Genomic DNA, 22,344 nt, shown 5'->3' with positions numbered 1-22,344 from the left:
CAGGCCCCTGGAGCTGTGTGACTGCAACACTACCTGCTCCCCACCGTGCTGCCCGGTATTTCTTCAATAAAAAAAAATACAGTAGACAGCTAACCATCAGACATCTCTTTGATATTTTGATTTATTGCAAATTACTTGCTGGAAAATAAAAGCCATGATGGCAAGACCAAATGAGAAGTTGGGGGGAGAAAAAAGAAAAACAATGGCATATTCACTTTTTCACTCATATTACTTCCCCCTTCACCTCCTCAATGTTAGTCATTACTCTTTTATCATTTCTGACAAACACTCAATGCTTCATCAGTGTAACCTGAGATAAAAAAAAGAAAAAGAAAAAAAACTCCACTCAGTGTTTTAAGTTAATCCTCCACATAGGTTTGTGACAATGTGTAAACAGTGTTAAAACTAAGCATGGATTAAACAGTACTAAAAAAAAAAAAACAGAAAAGTAACTGTTCCAGCAGTAGACGACAGTTGTACTATTCAGAACGATTGTTTGTGCTGGGCTCTCCTTCGGTTAATCGGTGAGGCAGATACACATTCTTCACCCTACGTTCACAAGAGGGGACTCTGTAGCAAATATCCATGGAGACAGTGGGACTGAATGGGCACAAACCACAGAGCGAGAAAAAGAAAACGTTTCTCCCGACACAGACCCAAGGCACATCTGCATGGTGATCGATGAACAGGGAACGCTGAGACAAACTTTATTGTTTAAATGGCTTTCAGATGGATTGAGGTTAAGGTGTCTTGCTGCATTGTGCTCATTGGGGGGCCTTATATTAAAAAAAAAAAAACAAAAAACAAAATAAGACTCAAGCCAATTGAAGGAGGGGTGGTGATATTTCTGAAACCTGCCTGGTCCAGTGTTTCCTTCTTTATGGTGAATACCAGAGCTACTCCAGCATAAAGCACTGTTACATGCATAGCTTAGCATGGCAATAAGCAAAAAGAAACTCCTTTGTCCATAATCTGTTCCTCTGCACTAAAAAAACTAATTCAGAATTTTCTTTCTCAGATTTTTTTTTATTGTTAATATTTGGAAAGCAAGTCAATCTGCTCGGATCATCAAAGAAACCGTGTAAGTCCTGGGCATCAACAAAATGTAAGCTAACTGCTAGTAGATACTTGCTAGCAATGTAAACAAATGAAGATTAATAAGAAGAAGAAAATAATAACCGTCAAAAAGGGAAAAGCAAAAGGGGAGTAAATATAAAAACTGGAAAAATGTAAGACTAAAGTAGATAATAAAAGGGTTTTTTGGTATGTATATATATATATATATATATATATATATATATATATATATATATATATATATTTATATATTGTACAGCAGAGGGTTGAAGTACTTGATACTGTGTAGCCCTTTGTTGGCAGCTAAAACAAAATAGCAAACAGCAGTCTGTCATATCCTTCTTCATTTCTGTAACACTAAATGATACATATGTACTGCCCTGCAAAACCCTTCTTGTAAATAAGTAAATATGGTTATACATATTGTCTTTTATTTCAACTTTAACTGAATTATAATTTCTTGTTTAAAGTTATACATTAGAGCTAAGAGGACACCTGATGTCCTTGTGGAACCAACAGCAAACTCAATCACCCTACATAAACCCAAGAACAAAAAAAAACAAAAAAAACAAGAAATCTTATATAAAAAAATAAAACTGGAAACCTAAACTTAAAAAAATCCATTCCACAGCGTTTTAGGCTGCAACTACACTTCAGAGCTATAGCATCAATCAAGTCATCCCGGTTCTGAGACCGGAAGTAAAAATGTAAGGAAAGCGATATGGGAAGGTGGCGGTTATTCAGTAATAGAGAATTAACCTCCATAAATGCAAGTTCCATCCCTCTAGAAAAGGAAACAGCAGGAGGAGGGCAGAGAATGTCAGAAAGTAGAGAAGTACAAGGTTGGGGGTTTGTCTAGAATAGTGGGGGCAGGGGGTGCTGGGGGTCTTCAAAAGGAGCCATGTAACTGGCTCCTGGGAGAATTCACCTCAATGAACAACAAGAGCTCCAGCAGCATAACTCACTGAGCTGTCCGACCAGTTTCGGCATTGACTGGACTGAGCATAGTTCAGAAAAGAAAAGTTCATGTCTAGCCCGCTCTTCTTCAGCTCCGCCACAGCCTAAAAGAAAAAAAAGAGGAATCAGTCACCGTTTCCAAGTAATGCAGGGTTTGAGGAAGATGAGATGAAGGCTTTGCAACCAGTGCTGAGTAAGGATCTCCACTCCTCTGTGTATAGGGTTGCATTACCATCTTTAGCCAGTGTGCCATCCACAGCTTTCTCCCTTCTTCTACATAGCTATAAAACACTAGTTCTACCAACATGCACTGTGAGCGATGCACTGAGATGATTGTGGTCCCCTTACAAATGTTCAGATCAGAACATGACTGCAGCAGGCATAACAACATTTGAAGGACGGCAAGGGTAGGCACCCCCTCTTGGCTGTTGGCTTCACAATCTTAGCATTGTCATTTGGCTATGTTCAGAGTGCAGATAAAAGTCACATGAAAGTCAGAAACAACTACAGGGTGGGCCATTTATATGGATACAGCTTAATAAAATGGGAAAGGTTGGTGATATTAACTTCCTGTTTGTGGCACATTAGTATATGGGAGGGGGGAAACTTTTCAAGATGGGTAGGGACCATGGTGGACATTTTGAAGTCAGCCATTTTGGATCCAACTTTTGTTTTTTTCAATGAGAAGAGGGTCATGTGACACATCTAACTTATTGGGAATTTTACAAGAAAAACAATGGTGTGCTGGGTTTTAACACTTTATTCTTTCATGAGTTATAAGTTTCTGACCACTTATAAAATGTGTTCAAAGTGCTGCCCATTGTGTTGGATTGCCAATGCAACCTTCTTCTCCCACTCTTCACACACTGATAGCAACACCGCAGGAGAAATGCTAGCACAGGCTTCCAGTATCCATAGTTTCAGGTGCTGCACCTCTCATATCCTCACAGCATAGACAATTGCCTTCAGGTGACCCCAAAGATAAGTCTAAGGGGGTCAGATCAGGAGACCTTGGGGTCCATTTAACTGGCCCACGACAACCAATCCACTTTCCAGGAAACTAGTCATCTAGGAATGCTCGGACATGACACCCATAATGTGGTGGTGCACCATCTTGCTGGAAAAACTCAGGGAACGTGCCAGCTTCAGTGCATAAAGATGGAAACACATTATCAGTTAGCAGTTTCGCATATCCAGTGGCCTTGAGGTTTCCACTGATGAAGAATAGCCCCATTATCTTTGTACCCCATATACCACACCATAACATCAAGATGTGCAGCACCTGAAACTGCGGATACTGGAAGCCTGTGCTAGCATTTCTCCTGCGGTGTTGCTATCAGTGTGTGAAGAGTGGGAGAAGAGGGTTGCATTGACAATCCAACACAATGGGCAGCACTTTGAACACATTGTCTTTCTTGTGAAATTCCCAATAAGTCTGATGTGTCACGACCCTCTTCCCATTGAAAAAACAAAAGTTGGATCCAAAATGGCCGCCATGGTCACCACCCATCTTAAAAAGTGTCCCCCCTCCCAAATACTAATGTGCTACAAACAGGAAGTTAATATCACCAACCATTCCCATTTTATTAAGGTGTATCCATATAAATGGCCCACCCTGTATTTTAAGACCCATTTTATGATGGTCTTATGATGAATGGCATATAATGTCATGCTGCATGTTACTTCCAGGGAGTCTGCTTTAATCTGCTCAGTTTATAATAGCTGTAGTCTACACAACATAGTTCGTTTGAATTATCCAGAAAGGAATATGTCTGACAGCATAGTCCTATAATCATATAAATAAATATTTGCAAATATCTGCACTAATAACAATATGACATATTCAGGGTGAACAAATACTTACATTCAATAGAACACCAATGGGATGACGACCACAAATAGTATTGTGATATTTCTTCAAGTAGTTACTAAAGGAGACAGGGTCCAATTGTTCTATAATTCCCATTCCCTGGTGAGAAAAGAACCATTGTGTAAAACATGATTCTCATGACAGTTGATATAACAGTAATTTTAATTTAAATTTGATGGATTTCTAAGAATTCACAAATCTTTAACTAAAGGAAAGCGCAGAACTCTAACTTTAGCCCACATGAGATCACAGTGTGAGAGAATTCAGCATTGTTTTCAGCTGCAGGATTTCAAGTATAACATGAAGCAGCTGTATAAGACCACTGTCTTATACGCACATGTTTACCTGGCTTAAGTCTTTTGGATTACTTAATAATTCAAGGAATAAGGTTTAAAAGACCTTAATTTTGTCAACTTTAAACGGGCACTTTGGAAAGGACCGTCCGCTCACTCCGTTATCTGTAGCTCATTTCACTGGCGCGTTTCCAACAATATGGGCATGTAAGGAAACCAACGAAAGGTGTTCAAGAGCCTCTGTAACATGGAGGTAAACAGGGTAAGGACACTCACTTCGCCTGTTTTAGTTGGTGTTAGTTAACGTTAGCTTGACTTGCTAAACTCGGTGGCTCAGATTATACTCGGCTACGTAGCTGCATTACGGAGGTTTATAGTGTCGGATGAATTCGAGTTCGACTTCGATCACATTTACAAGAATAACGGTACCTCTAAATTTGAGTTTAGCTTATTGCTAAGCTATTGTCATGAATAATGTTGGTTATTTAGCTAGATACTGTCATAACAGTCAGTCATAACGGTGTTTTACCGCGGCGTTGTTCAGCTGTTGTCCACCAGTGACGTCACGGTTGGGTTCAGGAATTTCCGTAGCGAGCTCGGGTTTTTCCGTCAATTTAATAAAATTGTCAGTTTTAAAGCAAACTAAGCATGCTATTTTCATTTTAATTACTATTATTATTATTATCATTTTAATACTTATGTCAGTAACTAAAATAATGTGGAATATTCATGGAGGTCCATTAAGTGGTGCTTAGCCTTTAATGATTCTTTTTTTTTTTTAACCCACCTCTTGTGAAAACAATGTAAGCAAATGTACAAAGAGTTTACTAAAAAAGAAACAGGTTTACCATCTTATCAAGATGTTCAATGGATCTATAGATCTCTCCTTGATTTTCGTCATAGTAGGTGTAGCGGAATCGTTGACCTAAAAATATAATAGAAAGCAAACTGAAAATCATCCTCTGACATAAAGCTAAACATATTAGCACTTATCTGATAGCTAAATTACTTAAACTCAATTCAATTCTTATTTTCAAGCTAATTACATTATAATTGTTCATTAATACAGTTGGTTTTAAAGTAGTGCAGAAACACCCACCCCAATGGCAGAAGTCTGAGGAGATGATAAACAGGTTGGAGGGGTCAGCCAAGTATTTGCTGAGCAGCTTGCCATACTCCTGTTCTTTAGACTCATTCAGAGCCCCCACCAGCACAGGAACAATGCTGAACTCATCTTTAAAGCTAGATTGAGAAAATCATGGATTATTAACTGTGTAGCAGTGATGCTACACAGTTTGGTTTTATTTTTTACACAAAGACATTCAACAATACAGTGGTTTAGTTCAACCACAGTGTCAAGCAGATTGTTCTGAAGTGAATAGTTGTCTCTGGCTTCAAGACACATCCAGTACCTCTTAATGTACTTAGAACAAAGTAAAGCAGCATGATGAAATGAACATTAATCTGTACCAGAAGGAATAGTGACAAATCAAAGAAAAGTTCAAGCCCCTGTTTCTGTGAAACAATGCGGAGGTAGAGCCATGACAAAAGACAGATAGTACATATCTAGCATTCAGAAGCATTTTTACAGTTTGCTGAGAAATAGACACAGTCTCTATATAGTGTGTGGTGTCTCGAGCAGACAGCAGTCTGGTATCAGCCTCTCTGTATTTTATTCTGCCAACTCCCTTAGAATACATACAACACCCTCTTACAAAGGGTAAAAAACATTATGGTGAAAAAGTGCCATATAAGCAGAGGTGGGTGGACTAACTTTGGCCCTTGTAACACTTACTTCTCCATGGCTTTGGCAGTGTAAGGCAGGTGCATCTCAATGCTGTGCTCATCCTCATCCGTTTGCAGAGTCATTCTCTCAAACATGCCCGTTTTCCACAGGTCAGCATAAACTAAAGGGATGAGAAAGCTTTTTTTATTATTTTAAATCTTGAGAGGTATTGTTTATGACTATGTGTTGTTTAGTGTTCATTCAAAGAAGATGCATACAAATAAATTTATATTATTCCAATTACATTCCTACAATGGCAAATAATGGGGTGTCACAGATATGATGGAGTATTCTTGATTTGCTCACTATAAAGTAACTTAACTAACACTTCTTCAGGCCTTTAAATCTCTTCCACTGAGTTGCAGGTTTAGTCCAGAAATTAAGCCTGGTGTATACTTTCACTGTGAGGGTTTTACCTTTCTGGTCAATCCTTAGGTCATACAGTGGTGTCCTATAGACCTCAGCAGGAGAGAGAGCACATCGAGATAGGGGCACATGGTGTGAAGGTCCAAGAATGAACACTCTCCGGCTACCAAACAACAGCGTGAGAGTTAGTTCATCCCATAATGGAGGACTCCCGTTCAATATGCAAGCTACATGATTAACAGCAAAAAATACTCACGTAATAGAGGGATCCACTTGCTTGTAGGCATGTGCTGCACAAGCTCCACAATAAGTATAACCAGCATGGCTGAAAGAAGGTGCAAAATATTAACTGGCATCAATTCACAATCAAATATGAAAACCAAATCACTGCATATCCTCTCTTTGATTAAGCCAAATGGATTACATTCGTTTAGTGCATTTACTGAATGGCAAGAAACTCTCTGAGCACTCTATCAACTTATTCCAGCAGAACAGGACCACTAAGTTGTTCCAAACTGGTTCACTGAAAGTTGCTCTGCTTTAAGAAGTGCAATTGTATGAGCCAAGCGTACTGTGATCATTTATATTTCAAGTTGTATTAGTCTAAGATTTGTTACAGTGCACTATATCTAATTATTTAAAAACTGTAAAACCATTTCTTTAAATGAGCTCAGAGGAATCGAATACAGAAAAAAACAGGAGGCTTTCAAAGCTATTTACATATGCAAATAAATTTGTATCTAAAAGGTATCATTTTAAAAGAATCAAACAAAAATAAATAATATATTATTATTAAAAGGAAAAAATGAACAGAAATTCCACAATTAAAAGAAGATTTAACTCTCTACTAACTCATTTTTTTAAATAAGAAATTTCAGTCACGTACGGTGCTATAATGGCTCTAGCGGGTGCTGCTGTGGATTGTACTTGAGATAACCAGCCCTCTAGCTGTGCATTCAGCTGGGATCCTAGAGAGAGAGAGAAAGAAAAAAAATTAAAAAGAATGAATACATTACTAATGCATTATAGTTCAGAGCTCTACTCAGGGTGTGAACTACTGCAGTATTGATCTATTCATTTGAATTGCACTTTATTTTATATTGTATCCGTTTATCATTATACCTTGTTCTTATTGTAGCGTTGCCACTTTAAAAATCTCATTGTATCTTTTTGTTTAGTGCTCAGTATGTGTTTATTGTGTTTCCTATAACATCCTGTTAACTGGTGTCTTGATGGGGTTTGAGAGTCTGTAACATCAACTACCCTCAGTGATCATTAAAGTTATCATTCTGTCTATCATAACGATATCCTGAAACAGTTCTGTTTGTGGCCGTGTCAACAGATGCCTTATATCAGATAATATCAGGTTCATTTTCAGATTATAGCGATCTGACATTCCAATAGCCAGTTAACAGACCTACATGCTTGTTTAAACTAATATTTCTATACGTACAATAAGTACTACCAGGTAATGTGCTCCGAAGAACTACAAATACAAGCTGTTTTCAATAGTAATATTTCGTCATGTGTTGTGAATACCAATATATTTTGACACGTCCATCTGTGTAACACCCTACTCCTGTTTAGCAGCATCCACATTTAAAACCAGGCTGCTTTTTGGTATGTGACACAACACAGGTCGGACAGTCAGACTGTGTGCGTGAGAACACATGTTAAATACTAAAATACAGGTATAATCACAAGGTGACCCAAAAACTAAAACATAAAACATGACCCACAAGAAAAATGTATTTGCATTCGTGAGTAGATTTGGGTGTGTTGCAGCTGTACAAACTACTCTGCAGAATTGAAACGGACATCCTACATTTCAATCCAGTCCTCTTGCAGGGTGTGGCTTTGAAGCTGCAGGTGACAGGACAAGGGGAAAGTGGAGATAGAGGTGGAGACTAAATTCGTTTTAGTAAACCGTTGTGTAATAAACAAAATTGATGGTATATATTTACATCTAAATCACTATTAAGGCATTAGGGGATTTTTCCCCCCTTGGATGTAACTTGTCTTTACTTTAATTAACAACCAGAGGGGGACTATAAGAAAAATATACGTCAAAACTGCTATTAATTCTCTTTAGTATGGGACAATGACACAAAACAATGGTAAGATGTCTCAAAGTGAAAAATGTGCATAAAAAAATACTTGTTCTCATATGAATCACTCTATAGTTATAAATACCCTCACATCAGACGTTTTAAAATGAGAGACCACCATTAGCCTGCACATTAGGCTCACATTGAAATTACTACAGAACAGAGAGAAAGCAAGAAAAATCTTCACTGTTCAGTAACTGCATTATATATATAAAAAATATGAGTGATAATTTACCTCACATGACTTAGGTCTTCTGATATCTGGACTACGATGATAAACACTTATGAAGCTGAGCCTTTAGTTCCTTTAAGTTATTTATTACACCGAAAAGGTATATTAAACTGAGCCGACGTTTAATCATAGAATAAAATCTGCTGACTAACCATGACATGCTTTTTCTGGCTGCTGTTTGAAGAGGGAAACAAAGGAAGGTTTGTCTGAAAATGTATCACTATCTCTGAGGACAAACTGACCAGCAGGTTTTGGTGATGAGCGTTTGTTTACGAGGGGGGGGGTGTGGGCAAACACAAACGTGTTCACCTTCATGTGGAAGAAGAAAGGCAAAAAATTTAGCCAGAAGCTTGACAGTGTCACGTTTTGATTCTGAGCGAGAGGACACTGTTGACTGCTTCACCCAGGTTCACAGTTTGCTGACTATGCTGTCTTTCACAGTGGCCCCAAGCTGGAATGGGACTGGACTGCACTAACTGTATAGATTTGCATTAGCAGCACAGGTCACAACAGACAGAGTAAACCCTACTAGAAAAAAACACTGTAATTCTGTTTAACAGTTAAACCCAGCTGACTATAACAACACAAGCTTTTAAAAGGTGCAATGGAAAATCTCATTGAAGTGCTTGCATGTTATTACAGTTTAGTTACTTTGCCATTAGATGTCTCACATCCCAAAACCTGAGAAATGCACTGGTGCATTAGTTAAGGAGACCTCCGAAGGCCAATCAGATGAACCACAAAAACAGACAGGCAGGCTGGGCCCAACTGCCATTTGTCAAACAGCTTTTCTCAGGCACGGAAAGCACTTGTACTGACAAAGTTTGTGAAATAGCTGTTTTTAATCATGTTGTACTTATTCTAGTGTATTGATACTAGTTATGAAATGAAATAAAAACGCCTACTGCACCTTTAAAGCAGTGTACTAGCTGTGGTGAGAGCTATATTTAACACACTGCCTAATTTGTTCATTGGCAGCTATGTAGAGACTCAATGAAAATATGCTGGCCTGATTTATTTATTAATTTGCACTGTATTTCGTCCGGTGTCTACTTTAATATCGAGAAACTGGACAAAAACAGTGAGGCCAAACAACCTCAGCTAGCTGTCTAGCAACAGACAGCAAAACAATCCTCTTCAAAAGCTTTGTCATCGAAAATAAATCATTTCCGTGGGGGGTTGGCGTTAGTTTGTACCTATTTCGAGGCCAATTTAACTGCTTATTAACTTTCCTGTTTGGACTGAACCATGTAAAGACATCTCGGAACATTTAAAATGCTAAACGCCGAGCTTAGCAAGCCTCACTTAGCTCCCAGCGCCTTTGTTTAAACTCAGACTCAGAGCTCTTCTCTGCTCGAGTAACGTTAGTAAATGTGACACAAGTCCCTCAAGGAGTATTAAGAGTGTGAGCTTTGTGGTTGTGTTCGAACATAATCGGCTGCTGAATTGTGAAGCGAGGCCTGTGCTCCTCAAGAGGTGTTTATAAATTCACAGCTGATCTTCGACCCCCGCCCGCTCGACCCCCCTCCTCTCGGCCCGCGGGCTCCGGAGAGACACCGCTCTCCCCGGCTCTACCTGAGGCCGTGTACCAGCTGCCGGCGTGGCTCGCTTCTCTGCACACCATTCGGTTCGACATCTTGGTGCCCGAGCCGCCTATCTTGGTCAGATGAAACCTGATCGGAGGGGGAAGAAACCCAACAACACTGGAACAATGGCCAACCCGCCCGCACCGAGAACAGAAGCCCGGACAGAGCTGCGTGCAGCGGACACAGAGAAGAGAGAGCGCACTAATGTTTTAAGCACACGCGTAAAAAAACAAAAAGCGTCCTAGAAAAGCCGAGAAAGGCGATCCATAAACACAGCGCTAGGATCCGCTCATCAGCTTGCAGCCAACTTAGTGTCCAGATGGGTCGGATTGTCCTCACTCTGCCACCGTACCAGCAGAGAGCGTGAATCTGATTGGTTGGGCTCGGTTAAAGGTACACGGCTTTTCAGCGGTGAAGGAAGTCAGTGACAACATTAAAGCCACGCTCCGTATCTAAATTCATTCGCCATTTTATCAACTCCTCTGACCAAACAGAAACATGTTGTACTTAAACACGACAGACGTCCCTTTCCCCCTGAAAGCAAGTGTGATTTGGGTGGTGGCAGGTTCACAGCACTGCAGTGATATATATTCACGTGTTTTGATGGTACCAATGGATCAGACACAGCAGTGCTACTGGAGTTTTAAAACACATCAATGTCTCTTCTGGACTGAGAATAAATAGCTAACAGCACTCTGTAGAAACTTATTAAGCAACATAAACTTTGCAGAAACAGATGTTTTACGTTCTCCAATGTTACATTCAGAAGCTGGAATTAAAGAAAATGGAGCGGGAATGAGGCGGATACTGAGAGCAAAGAGGAACAGAATTTCAGTCAGAGTCTGTCATGAACCACTGTTCCCACTAAAGATGTTTCACATGATTATTCGTCTAAAGAGGGGGCTTCCTCCAAAGAAAAGAGGAAGGAAATGGACAGCATACCTAAGGGGTCGTAGACTGACCAGTTATTTGAATGACAGCAATGACACAAGGTTTCTTTCCTAATTCTACATTAATTTTATTGTTGGATTTTATTTCCAATGAGAGGCAAAACCTGCCTTAAAACACAAATATACCAGTACAGCAATTAAGATCAACCATTCAGAAATAAATATATTCCCAATGCTTTAATATAATTTCCACTCATTCTTACATCACTGTAAGTGCACAGTAGTGTGGAGATAATGAGAAATAGGAATGTATACTTTGGATTCAATTAATTAATTTTGATCACTATTCACTACTAACCCCTAAAATCCTGTCCTCCATTTTGTCACTGTGTGATTGCATTAACTCTAGTGTCCACTGTCTCCACTGCGACCACAGGATTCCGACTGTGGGTCAGGTTTGTGACTGTTGATGACATCATCACCGAATCTGCCCAGAGATGCAGAATTCGAATCACAACAGAGTTGGATCGATCGAGTTGACACTTGCTTCGAGATAACGATGTCCAGAACCGTTCTGTGCCCCAGGAAAAGTGAGTTCTGTCAGAATTTCTGACACAAATTTCTTCTCTATAATGAACTCTCTGTGAAAAGTGGAGGAGACATGTTTTACAGAATTATTTATGCAGGAAAAGCCCAGTAATGAAATGAAGTATCGTTTTGTTTATATTTAAATTTGTAACTAGCTGTGAGAAAAAAAACACAAGATTAAACTTGAGTTTAGGGATGATTTAAGAAATTAATTTATTTATGAAACTCTGGAGATCATCTTACGTTTGTTACTAGATATAGCTAGAAAGCTAACAATATCTACATCAGTCCTAAACAGGGACCCTAAAACCTGGGGCTATAGGAACCTATGTCTAGTACCCTAGAAGCACATGGAATCCAGGGACATAGGGATCCTGGGAACATAGGGTCCTCAAGACTTAGGGCCCTTGAAATAAAGGCTAGGGCCTGGGAACACAAGACAGTAGGAACATAGGAAGCTGTGAACATAAGACCTTAGGTCACACTCCCATCGAAGCAGTGCTAGTCGTAGCAGTATTCTGAAAATCTAAATGGGCTTCCATCAGATAGGCTGGCTACAATATTAGTTTTTAAAAATCCTGTCTAGTAGAGTCTTACAGCACCTCTTTTACTAGGACTTTTAATAGGAATCTCCAGTGAATACTAGCTGTTCAATCTGCTTAGACTATGCAATGTTAATATGGAGGTCTAAATTTATCCCCTTTCACTAAATGCATAATTGCTGATGTTTTTTCCGATCTTGTCTTGCTCCACAGGGGCAAACGCTGATGACCCAGTGCCCCTAGAGGCCCTGAGGTCCAACGATATTCCTGTGAACACCGGCCTTGTCCAGAGAGGCAAGAAAAGGAGGAGGAGCAAGCTCTGCTGCAGTCAGAGAAAGAGATGGAAGGTGGAGGACGTGGAGAGGGATGAGGAGCAGAGAGCTGCCAGTGCATGGGAGGAGGAAGAGGGACAGAGCTCCAGCACATCACCCGCCTCTGTTTCCACTGAATATTCACCTGAGGGTGTTTCTTCTGAGGACAGTTTGTCCGAGGAAGGTGTTTCTCCTGAGGAGTGGAGCGAGGAGCTGGACACTGAATCAGATGACGATGTTTTGAATGACACCACCTTGAGACGTGAGAAATATGGCGTTAAAATAACACACACGTCAACAGTTCTGTAGATGTAAAGGTCATCCAGAGTGAATGTCCACATATCTTCTGGGCTCTGATATATGATGTTGATCTGAGTAAAATTGTGGCCATTGTGAAACAAACTTCATGAAACTCAAACATCTGTTCACAAAAATTACTGTGATGGGGCTTTGAGAGACACCTATCACCTGTAAGTTTCTCCAGAAAGCAGCAACAAACATCAACTCACTCTGGATGACATTCTTCATATTGTAAACTTTAACTTCTCAGACATGTCTGACATTTGGAGGAGCTTCCCTTTAACCCTTTCATCTCCTTGTAGGTGTGCTGGAGCTGCTGTATGAGGAGCAGGACTATCTAGGGGAAGGAGGATATGGCTCAGTGTTCGCTGGCATCCGCAGAGAAGACGGGCTACCTGTAAATATCAAAATATTTACTTTATAGTGTGGGAAACCAAAGGTCTCTTCAGCAATTTGATACTAAAAGCAGTGGCATTTGTTAAATCCAGTCTTTTTTTAAATCTTACAGGTGGCTATCAAACACATCCCTGCAGACCACGTGACACGCACTACTGTGGTGAGTTCTTTTAATGCCTCATTCAGCTCAGCAGCCCATGAGTGACTCTGTGGATCCTCAGCCAGGGCTCATTTTAGCACACGAGGAACAGAAGCCTCAGGTCAGAAAATAACTTAGTGGTGCTCTCACCAAAATGAAAAATGGAGGCTGTTATAAACATGTCGACTAACTTCTTGTGGTGCCAAAACGGTCATAAGAGTGAGATCTTTCAGTTTAATGAGTAGGACAACTGCCTTCTGATGACATATCATGAAGGTGGGAAGAGCTTTTGGAAGGTGGGTTGTATGGACCAATGTAGAAGACAGACAAGTAAGACCATTGCTAAGTAAGTAAGTAATGTGTCATTACTAAGGCTCTTTAGCACCGTTAAGCTCTTTGCTGCCCCCTTGTGTAGATCCATGTGTTTGTTGCTGAGGAAATCGGACTTAACTACTTTTTGGACTGATATTAAAACAGCTGTGTTCTGTTACAGACAGTGGATGGAGAACAGAGGGAGGATCCTCTGGAAGTAGTGCTGATGTCCATCACTGGGGCAAATGAGGATGATGCCACAGATATGCAGCGCTTCTCTGTTGGGATTCTGGACTGGCTAGAACTTCAGGATGAGGTGGTGGTGGTAATGGAGCGTCCAGTGCCATCCATGGACCTGGTAGATTACCTGGAGGCCAGAGGAGGATACTTAGATGAGGAGGAAGCCAAGGTGAGACAATGCTGCTGTCGTTTTTACCACCAACACGAATCAAATCTTCCTCATCCAGTGATTGATTATTCATTAATAAATCAAATGTCCCTAAATGAACCAATTTATGTTCCACAGAATGGGTCAGTCGTGTAAAACAGTCATTTAAAGCACTACCCAATGAGTTTCAGCCCAAGTTTCAGAACAGTTTGTCCTGCGGTGCCAGAAAGCACATCGTCAAGAGCAGAACCTTTAATGTCCTGCTGTAATAAATTTAACTTCATCTTCTATTTCACGTTCAGGAAATCCTGAAGCAGCTGGTCCAGGCCATGATCGCCATCCACTCCAAAGGAGTCGTCCATCAAGACATCAAACTTGACAACATCCTAATCCAGAGTGTCCCTGAAGGTCTGCATCTGTGGATCCTGGACTACAGCGACTTTGGTGGTAAGGATTAGCAACGGACACCACCACAACTTCACTTTCTAAAAAAACAATCAAGTAACAGTCAATTGACAAAAGTTTATGGCGTTCACCGGTTAAAGTTTAACTTCACTGTTCTCCCTTGAAGGAACGGAGGTCTACTCTCCTCCCGAGTGGTTTGACTATCACTCTTACAACGCTGAGCCGTTCACAGTGTGGCAGATCGGAGTCACTGTTCGTCCTTCTGAATGGAAGATTTCCCTTTAACAACCCCACGGATATCGTCAGCCAGGAGCTCTACATCCCCTGGTATCTTTCCCTAGGTAAGAATCACACACAAACACAGTAGTACATGATCATTTCACGTCCAGAATATCCCTAGTTTGAAAAGTGTTCGTCAAGTCTCAAAGCAGAAAATGACACATAATAAACAAACTATTCATTAATAGACAGAATAGAAGCCACTAGACACAGAGTAAAACATCTCACTGTCCGTCTTTGTCTCTCTGCAGGCTGTCGGGATCTGCTGGAATGCTGTTTGGACAAACGGCCAGGATCCAGACCTTCCCTGGAGAACATCCTGCAGCACCCCTGGTTCACAAACATCTAGCCAGCATCAGGATTTTACATGTTCAGGATATATTTCTCACAGTATTGTACAAATGGGCATTCTCCGTTTACAGTTTAGGCACACCACATATTTCGACAACATTTTAGCTGAGCGTTAGTGAACAGAGTTTGTAGCTAATCAAACATACAACACTGTAAACTCACAGGTAAGATTGGTTAAACCATCTGCTCTGACCCACAATGTCACTATGTCAAAACCATGAGTAAGTATAACATGTAGAGGCTGGTAAATGTGCAGACGCAGACTGGTCCCAAAATAATTTGGTACGAGTTTTACTAAAAGCCCATTCCCAAGATCTATACAGTGTGTACTACATCGGATACTCATAAAGTGTGTACTAAATATAATCATTAGTATTCACATGACATTCTGGCTATCCAGCATGAACAATCACCCCTACAACTTTTCCTAAACCTAATTCTAATCTAAACCTAATCCTAACTTCCAAAACAAGAAACTGCATTGTTTTTCTCTACGTTTACACTATCGCTAACATCTAATCCTAAACCTAACCCTGAACATAGCCCTAACCTAAAGTTGACACTTAAAGTAATTTAAAGCACCAAAATATTTAAAACAGCTGGATTTGACTTGTTTAGTTCTTGCTAATATCAAAGCCTATAAACCTAACCATAACTTTAAACTTATCCCTGAGCCTAACTCTAATCTAACCCCAAAGACTGTAAGCCACAAAAGGTAAGAAATGGCTGGTTTTGTGCCTATTTAACAGTGAATATTTCATCCTAGCCCTAGGCATGTTACAATAATGACTTTATCAATATTTTTATGGATCTGTTTAAAAACTGTGAATTATTTTATATAATTAATGTTATATTTAATTAGACATTTTGATGTCTAATTAAATATAACATTAATTATATAAAATATTCCAATAGCAAGGTCTGAATATTCTTAATAGGTTTTTGCAAAAAAAATTATGATATTTAAAAGGGTTGTAATTGCATTATTGGCTTATTATATTAATACATCTTATATTATTATAGTCTTAAAATGACAATAATATAGTTTATCACAACTATTCTATTCATTTATTTATTAGTTTATTAGAGAATATGTCAAACACACAAAAAATTGGCAAAAAATGTGACAGGCCTAGCCCTAACCTTAACCTTAACCTTATACCTGAACCTAACTTGATTTTAAGTTCAAAAAGGTTAGAAATGGCTGGTTTTGTACTTAATCAATGCTATTGGTAATATCTAAAGCTAACCCTAAACCTATCCTTAAATCTAACCCTAAACAACCCTATTCTTAACTGTAAACGTATCCTTAATTTTAATAAATTGAACTTACCTCAAATTGTACTTTGGTTGCGTAATTGTTTCAGCCGTTATGGTTGAATATCAACATTTTATACATAAACCGGTATAAACACACTGCCGTTCAAATAAACGTAATAAACTTAACAAATTATAAACTGTTGCATGTTGTGTCTGGATTCAACATAATGCATTATCTACAGCACTTGCTACAAACCCAACTCCAACAGTAGGAACCTTAACACACACTAGAAACCAGATAATCCAATTAAATCAGTTTCAGCCTCACACCACTGGCTGCCTGCTGTAAAGTGAATTCCCCCATTTTGAGAACAGAATAACAAACCATCAGAATAAAAAGATTCGGAGCCCAGCCTTTCCACACTAAGCTGATTTAAAAAAAAAATCACTTAAACAGCTTTTCCATATAAACCCCATCACAATTAAGTTATAAAGAGTGTTGCAGACAGCCTGGACTTCTTTACCACTGAGGTCCACAGACATCCTCCGGAGCATCCTCGGCGGAGGTGGAAGGTCAGGTTGGGCAGGTTAGGTTCAGAGTGAAAACGCCAGACATTCTTTGTCTTCACAGCAGCACGTGGAGGATTCATGATGAGAATAAAGGAAACTGGTTTTGCTTTTAACCTGCGACAAAAACAACGATTAGAAAGTCTTGTATTACAGGAGGCGGGAGAGGCGAAGGGCGGCGGGGCAGAAGCACAGAGCGGCAGGGCAGAAGGTTCCTTGGCACCTTCGGTAGATCGGTAAGGATCCGCCCCAGCAGCAGCACAATGTTTAATTTCACTCCAGAGTTTGCCTGTGTTTGTTTTCTCGCAGTCTTAAATAACTCTGGTTTAACCCGTACTTCGCCAGATCTAATCTGTTTGATCTGAAGAGACATGTCCTTGTTCAGTTAAAATTAATCTCTAACAGGAACTGACCTGCAGTTTATTATTGCTTACATTTAAAAGTGAACAAAAACCAAAGTGACTGAGATTGTGCCTGTGAAACCGTGCTGCGCATGTGTGTGTGGTGTGCGTGTGTGTGTGTGTGTGTGTGTGTGTGGTGCGCGCGTGTGTGTGCACGTCTGTGTGTGGTGTGCTGCGCATGTGTGTGTGGTGTGCTGCGTCTGCGTGTGTGTGCGCGTCTGGTGTGCTGCGTCTGTGTGTGTGTGCGCGTCTGGTGTGCTGCGTCTGCGTGTGGTGTGCTGTGTGTGGTGTGCTGCGCGTGTCTGTGTGTGGTGTGCTGCGCGTGTCTGTGTGTGGTGTGCTGCGCATGTGTGTGTCTGTGTGCGGTGCGCTGCGCGTGTGTGGTGCGCATGTGTGTGTGGTGTGGTGCGCATGTGTGTGCGGTGTGGTGCGCATGTGTGTGCGGTGTGGTGCGCTGCGCATGTCTGTGTGTGCGGTGCGCTGCGCATGTCTGTGTGGTGTGCTGCGCTGCGCGTGTGTGTGTGCGGTGTGCTGCGCTGCGCGTGTGTGTGTGCGGTGTGCTGCGCTGCGCATGTCTGTGTGTGGTGCGCTGCGCATGTCTGTGTGTGGTGCGCGTGTGTGTGTGCGGTGTGCTGCGCTGCGCGTGTGTGTGTACGGTGTGCTGCGCTGCGCGTGTGTGTGTGCGGTGTGCTGCGCTGCGCGTGTGTGTGTGCGGTGTGCTGCGCATGTGTGTGGTGTGCTGCGCTGCGCGTGTGTGTGTGTGCGTCTGTGTGTGGTGTGCTGCGCATGTGTGTGGTGCGCTGCGCGTGTGTGTGGTGTGCTGTGCTGCGTGTGTCTGTGTGTGCGTCTGTGTGTGGTGCGCTGAGCGTGTGTGTGGTGTGCTGCGCTATGCATGTGTGTGGTGTGCTGTGCTCCGCATGTGTCTGTGTGTGGTGTGCTGTGCTGCATGTGTGTGTGTGCGGTGTGTGTGTGTGTGCGGTGTGCTGCGCTGCGTGTGTGTGTGCGGTGTGCTGTGTGTGTGTGTGCGGTGTGCGCGTCTGTGTGTGGTGTGCTGCGCATGTCTGTGTGGTGCGCTGCGCGTGTGTTTGGTGCGCTGCGCATGTGTGTGGTGTGCTGCGCTGCGTGTGTCTGTGTGTGCGTCTGTGTGTGGTGTGCTGCGCGTGTGTGTGGTGTGCTGCGCTGCGTGTGGTGTGCTGCGCTGCGTGTGTCTGTGTGTGGTGTGCTGCGCGTGTGTGTGGTGCGCTGAGCGTGTGTGTGGTGTGCTGCGCTGTGCATGTGTGTGGTGTGCTGTGCTCCGCATGTGTCTGTGTGTGGTGTGTTGTGCTGCATGTGTCTGTGTGTGCGTCTGTGTGTGGTGTGCTGCGCATGTGTGTGTCTGTGTGTGGTGTGCTGCGCATGTGTGTGTCTGTGTGTGGTGCGCTGCGCATGTGTGTGTCTGTGTGTGGTGCGCTGCGCATGTGTGTGGTGTGCTGTGCTGCGTGTGTCTGTGTGTGCGTCTGTGTGTGGTGTGCTGCGCGTGTGTGTGGTGCGCTGCGCTGTGCATGTGTGTGGTGTGCTGTGCTCCGCATGTGTCTGTGTGTGGTGTGCTGTGCTGCATGTGTCTGTGTGTGCGTCTGTGCTGCATGTGTCTGTGTGTGCGTCTGTGTGTGGTGCGCTGAGCGTGTGTGTGGTGTGCTGTGCTGCGCATGTGTCTGTGTGTGGTGTGCTGTGCTGCATGTGTCTGTGTGTGCGTCTGTTTGTGGTGTGCTGCGCATGTGCGCATGTGCGTGCGTCTGTGTGTGGTGTGCTGCGTATGTGTGTCTGTGTGTGCGTCTGTGTGTGGTGCGCTGCGCATGTGTGTGTCTGTGTGTGTCTGTGTGTGGTGTGCTGCGCATTTATGTTACAGCCTGTCTAGGTAAGCTGCAACAAATTATTAAAAAAAATAAAAATAAAAAATGTCTCCCCCAACTCATCACACCTCGATCCCACAAGACCAAGAAAACTACACAATATCACAAGACTCCAGTCTCCAAATGTTTTATTGACTGCAAGATTATAATGGAAGCAAAAACGTCAGGAGTGATCTAAACCCAAAATAATCAAAACCCCTTTCCACCCAACATATATAACTTACCTACCCAAAAATAATTAAGAAAGAAAATACAAAAACGTGCAGGCACAAAAGGTACACTACGCAATGTTAACCCATCTTCTTCAGGGTTATACACAAGCGGGATAACAGCAACAGTAGAAGTAGTGGTTTTAGCAGTAGGCAACACATCACAACTTCCCACAGGACCACGACATACATAGGCCTTTAACATATTAATATGGCAGAAGCGACTTTTCCTTTTCCGGTCAGGAGTTTTAACCACATAATCTGTTTCACTAAGTTTGGATTCAATTACATAAGGACCAGAAAATTTAGCCTGTAAGGCTGAACCAGAGATGGGCAGAAATACTAAAACTTTATCCCCAGGGAGAAATTCACGACACCTTGCTCTTTTGTCAAAACGACGTTTCATTTTAGCTTGAACAGCAGTTAATGAAGCCATGGCTATTTTACAGGCGTTATGCAGACGTTCACGAAATGCATTCACGTACTCCAACACATTGTGTTTTTCTGACAATTGCTCAGCACTCAGTTGCTCATGGAGCATTCTAAGTGGACCCCGAACTGTATGTGCGAACACCAACTGTGCAGGACTAAATCCAAGAGATTCCTGAACAACCTCCCGTAAAGCAAACAAAAGAAAAGGGACTCCCTCATCCCAGTCACATCCTGATTCAAAGCAATATTTGCGCAGCATAGATTTTAACGTTTGGTGAAACCGCTCTAATGCCCCTTGTGATTATGGGTGATAAGCACTAGCTACTTGATGTTAAACTGACATCTCATTAATCAATTGAAAAAAAAATCTTAGAGATGAAATTGGAACCCTGATCTGTTTGAATAACCTTGGGCAACCCAAATGTAGAGCAGAATTTCACCAAAGCCTTGACCACTGCCTTAGAGCTGATGGTGCGCAAGGGAATGGCCTCAGGATAACGAGTAGCAGAATACATTATTGTCAACAAATATTCATGTCCTGCCTTTGTCCTTAGCAATGGACCCACACAATCCAGAATGATTTTCTCAAAAGGCCCCCCAATAACCGGTATTGCATGAAGGGGAGCTGATGGAATTGACTAATTGGGTTTACCTACTAGTTGGCATACATGACAAGAACGACAGAAATTTGAAACATCACTCTTGAGTCCTGGCCAAAAGAAATGTCTCAAAATACGGTCATAAGTCTTAGTAACCCCTAAATGCCCAGAAAATGCATTTTCATGTGCTAGGCTCAAAACAGGACCTCTATAAGCCTCTGGAATAACGATCTGATGGATAGTGTTCAAACCCAAATCAGAGGTTCCTGTAGGTGTCCACTTACGCTTTAAAAATTCCCTCACATAATAAGCAACCGCTGATTTATTTATATCCCCCTCCGGAACAGTTTTAGCAAAACACAAGGCTAAAGATGCATCACCTTGCTGAGCTTCAATCAACTGCTTTCTCCCAATTTTTAACCCCGTCTTAATCACTTCCCCAAAGAATTTTTTGTCACCACTTGCGTTTGTCTCCTTCACTACTGATGGACTTTGAGGTGCCATAAATGTCCCTAAAAGGGGTACCTCTGGAATTTTACGAGCTTGAGCCCGTGTTACCACACAACCAGGGAACAAAAACTTTGGCTCGATGTCACCAGTTTCAGGCGTCACACTCACCTCTGGCAAAGGAAACACTTTTCCTCCAGCCAAATCATTCCCAAGAATGAGGGAGACACCTGCAACTGGCAGCTTATCTCGCACAGCAACCTTTACAAGACCTTTAACTAAACTAGATTTTAAATAAATTGTGTGTAAGGGAACTTGCAGATGACCCATTTCAATGCCCCGTACTAAAACAGAAGACCCACAAAACGTCTTTTCTGAGAATGGCAACACTTTCCAAAATAAATGACTGAGCAGCCCCAGTATCTTGTAATATTTTAACAGGTTGCAAATCATGGTCCTGATCTACCATTGAAACCCACCCATCCAATAAAAAAGGCTTATACCCTTCATCCAGGCAAGATTTGAAACTTTGCAAAGACAACATGGCATCTGGTTGTGCTAGACCCACACTTTTGATATGCTGTTTGTTTTTCTTTTGCCAAGCTTTACAATCTGCGATCAAGTGTCCAGGTTTACAACAAAAGAAACAAACGCACGTCTCACCATCATGATGACCCTTTTGGAACACTTTAGGTGGTACCTCACATTTTACTGGAGCAACAAACGCAGCATGTGTTAATGTGCAATCCCTTCCTACCACACGGTCAGACCGTACTGGCGATGTAAGTTTTATGAGTCAACACAAACTCATCTGCATATACCGCTGCATCTGCCAGAGAAAGAACTTTCTTCTCATTTAAATGAACCACAATATTTTCATGAACAGAATTTTTTAAATCCTCCAATAAAATGAGTTCCTGTAACTGTTCAAAACTAGTCGCTTTAGAGGCACTACACCACTTTTCAAATAAAGTCCTTTTCTCACGTGCACATATATCTGGCTGGCAGTTTTCACCTTCATTCTAAAGTTTTGGCGGTAAGCTTCAGGCACAAGCTCATATGCATGTAAAATACTGCTTTTCACTACCTCATAATCCAAACTCTGACTTAAAGATAATGTTGCACATACCTCTTGAGCTTTTCCCTCCAGCTTGCATTGCAACAACAGAGGCCAGACTTCCTTAGGTCAATGCAAAACAGAGGCAATTCGTTCAAAGGCAGGGAAATAAGAATCCACATCTGATTCTCTAAAATGAGGTACTAACTTAATATGCTTACCTACATCAAATGCAGCAACCGGTTCTGGTGATGTCACAGAAGAATGAGCAGCAGCTGGCAAAGGAATAAACAAGGTAGAAGGTGTG

The 22,344-nt window shown here is 41.6% G+C and overlaps 1 protein-coding gene, 1 long non-coding RNA gene and 1 pseudogene across 2 annotated transcripts; 1 reads left to right on the top strand and 2 right to left on the bottom strand.

The window, feature by feature from the left end:
* Positions 1–2: 2 nt before the first annotated feature.
* memo1 (mediator of cell motility 1) lies at positions 3–10,588 on the bottom strand. Its single transcript, XM_066651448.1, has 9 exons — positions 10,265–10,588; positions 7,236–7,317; positions 6,606–6,674; positions 6,400–6,512; positions 5,993–6,104; positions 5,297–5,439; positions 5,046–5,122; positions 3,899–4,003; positions 3–2,138 (listed from the first exon to the last, which is right to left on the bottom strand). The coding sequence occupies exons 1-9, from the start codon at positions 10,323–10,325 to the stop codon at positions 2,007–2,009; spliced, it is 894 nt and encodes a 297-aa protein (XP_066507545.1). The 5' UTR covers positions 10,326–10,588; the 3' UTR covers positions 3–2,006.
* A 2,073-nt stretch (positions 10,589–12,661) lies between these two features.
* On the top strand, positions 12,662–14,913 carry LOC136687715 (serine/threonine-protein kinase pim-2-like; annotated as a pseudogene).
* An 88-nt stretch (positions 14,914–15,001) lies between these two features.
* On the bottom strand, positions 15,002–22,162 carry LOC136687077 (uncharacterized). Its single transcript, XR_010800402.1, has 3 exons — positions 22,110–22,162; positions 16,961–17,120; positions 15,002–15,155 (listed from the first exon to the last, which is right to left on the bottom strand). It is a non-coding gene; the product is annotated as an uncharacterized lncRNA (long non-coding RNA).
* Positions 22,163–22,344: the final 182 nt, after the last annotated feature.

This window comes from Hoplias malabaricus, chromosome 2 (genome assembly GCF_029633855.1).
Source record: "Hoplias malabaricus isolate fHopMal1 chromosome 2, fHopMal1.hap1, whole genome shotgun sequence".
Classification (NCBI taxonomy): domain Eukaryota; kingdom Metazoa; phylum Chordata; class Actinopteri; order Characiformes; family Erythrinidae; genus Hoplias; species Hoplias malabaricus.
Note: the sequence above shows the minus strand (reverse complement) of the source record. Positions and strands in the feature narration are given on the sequence as shown.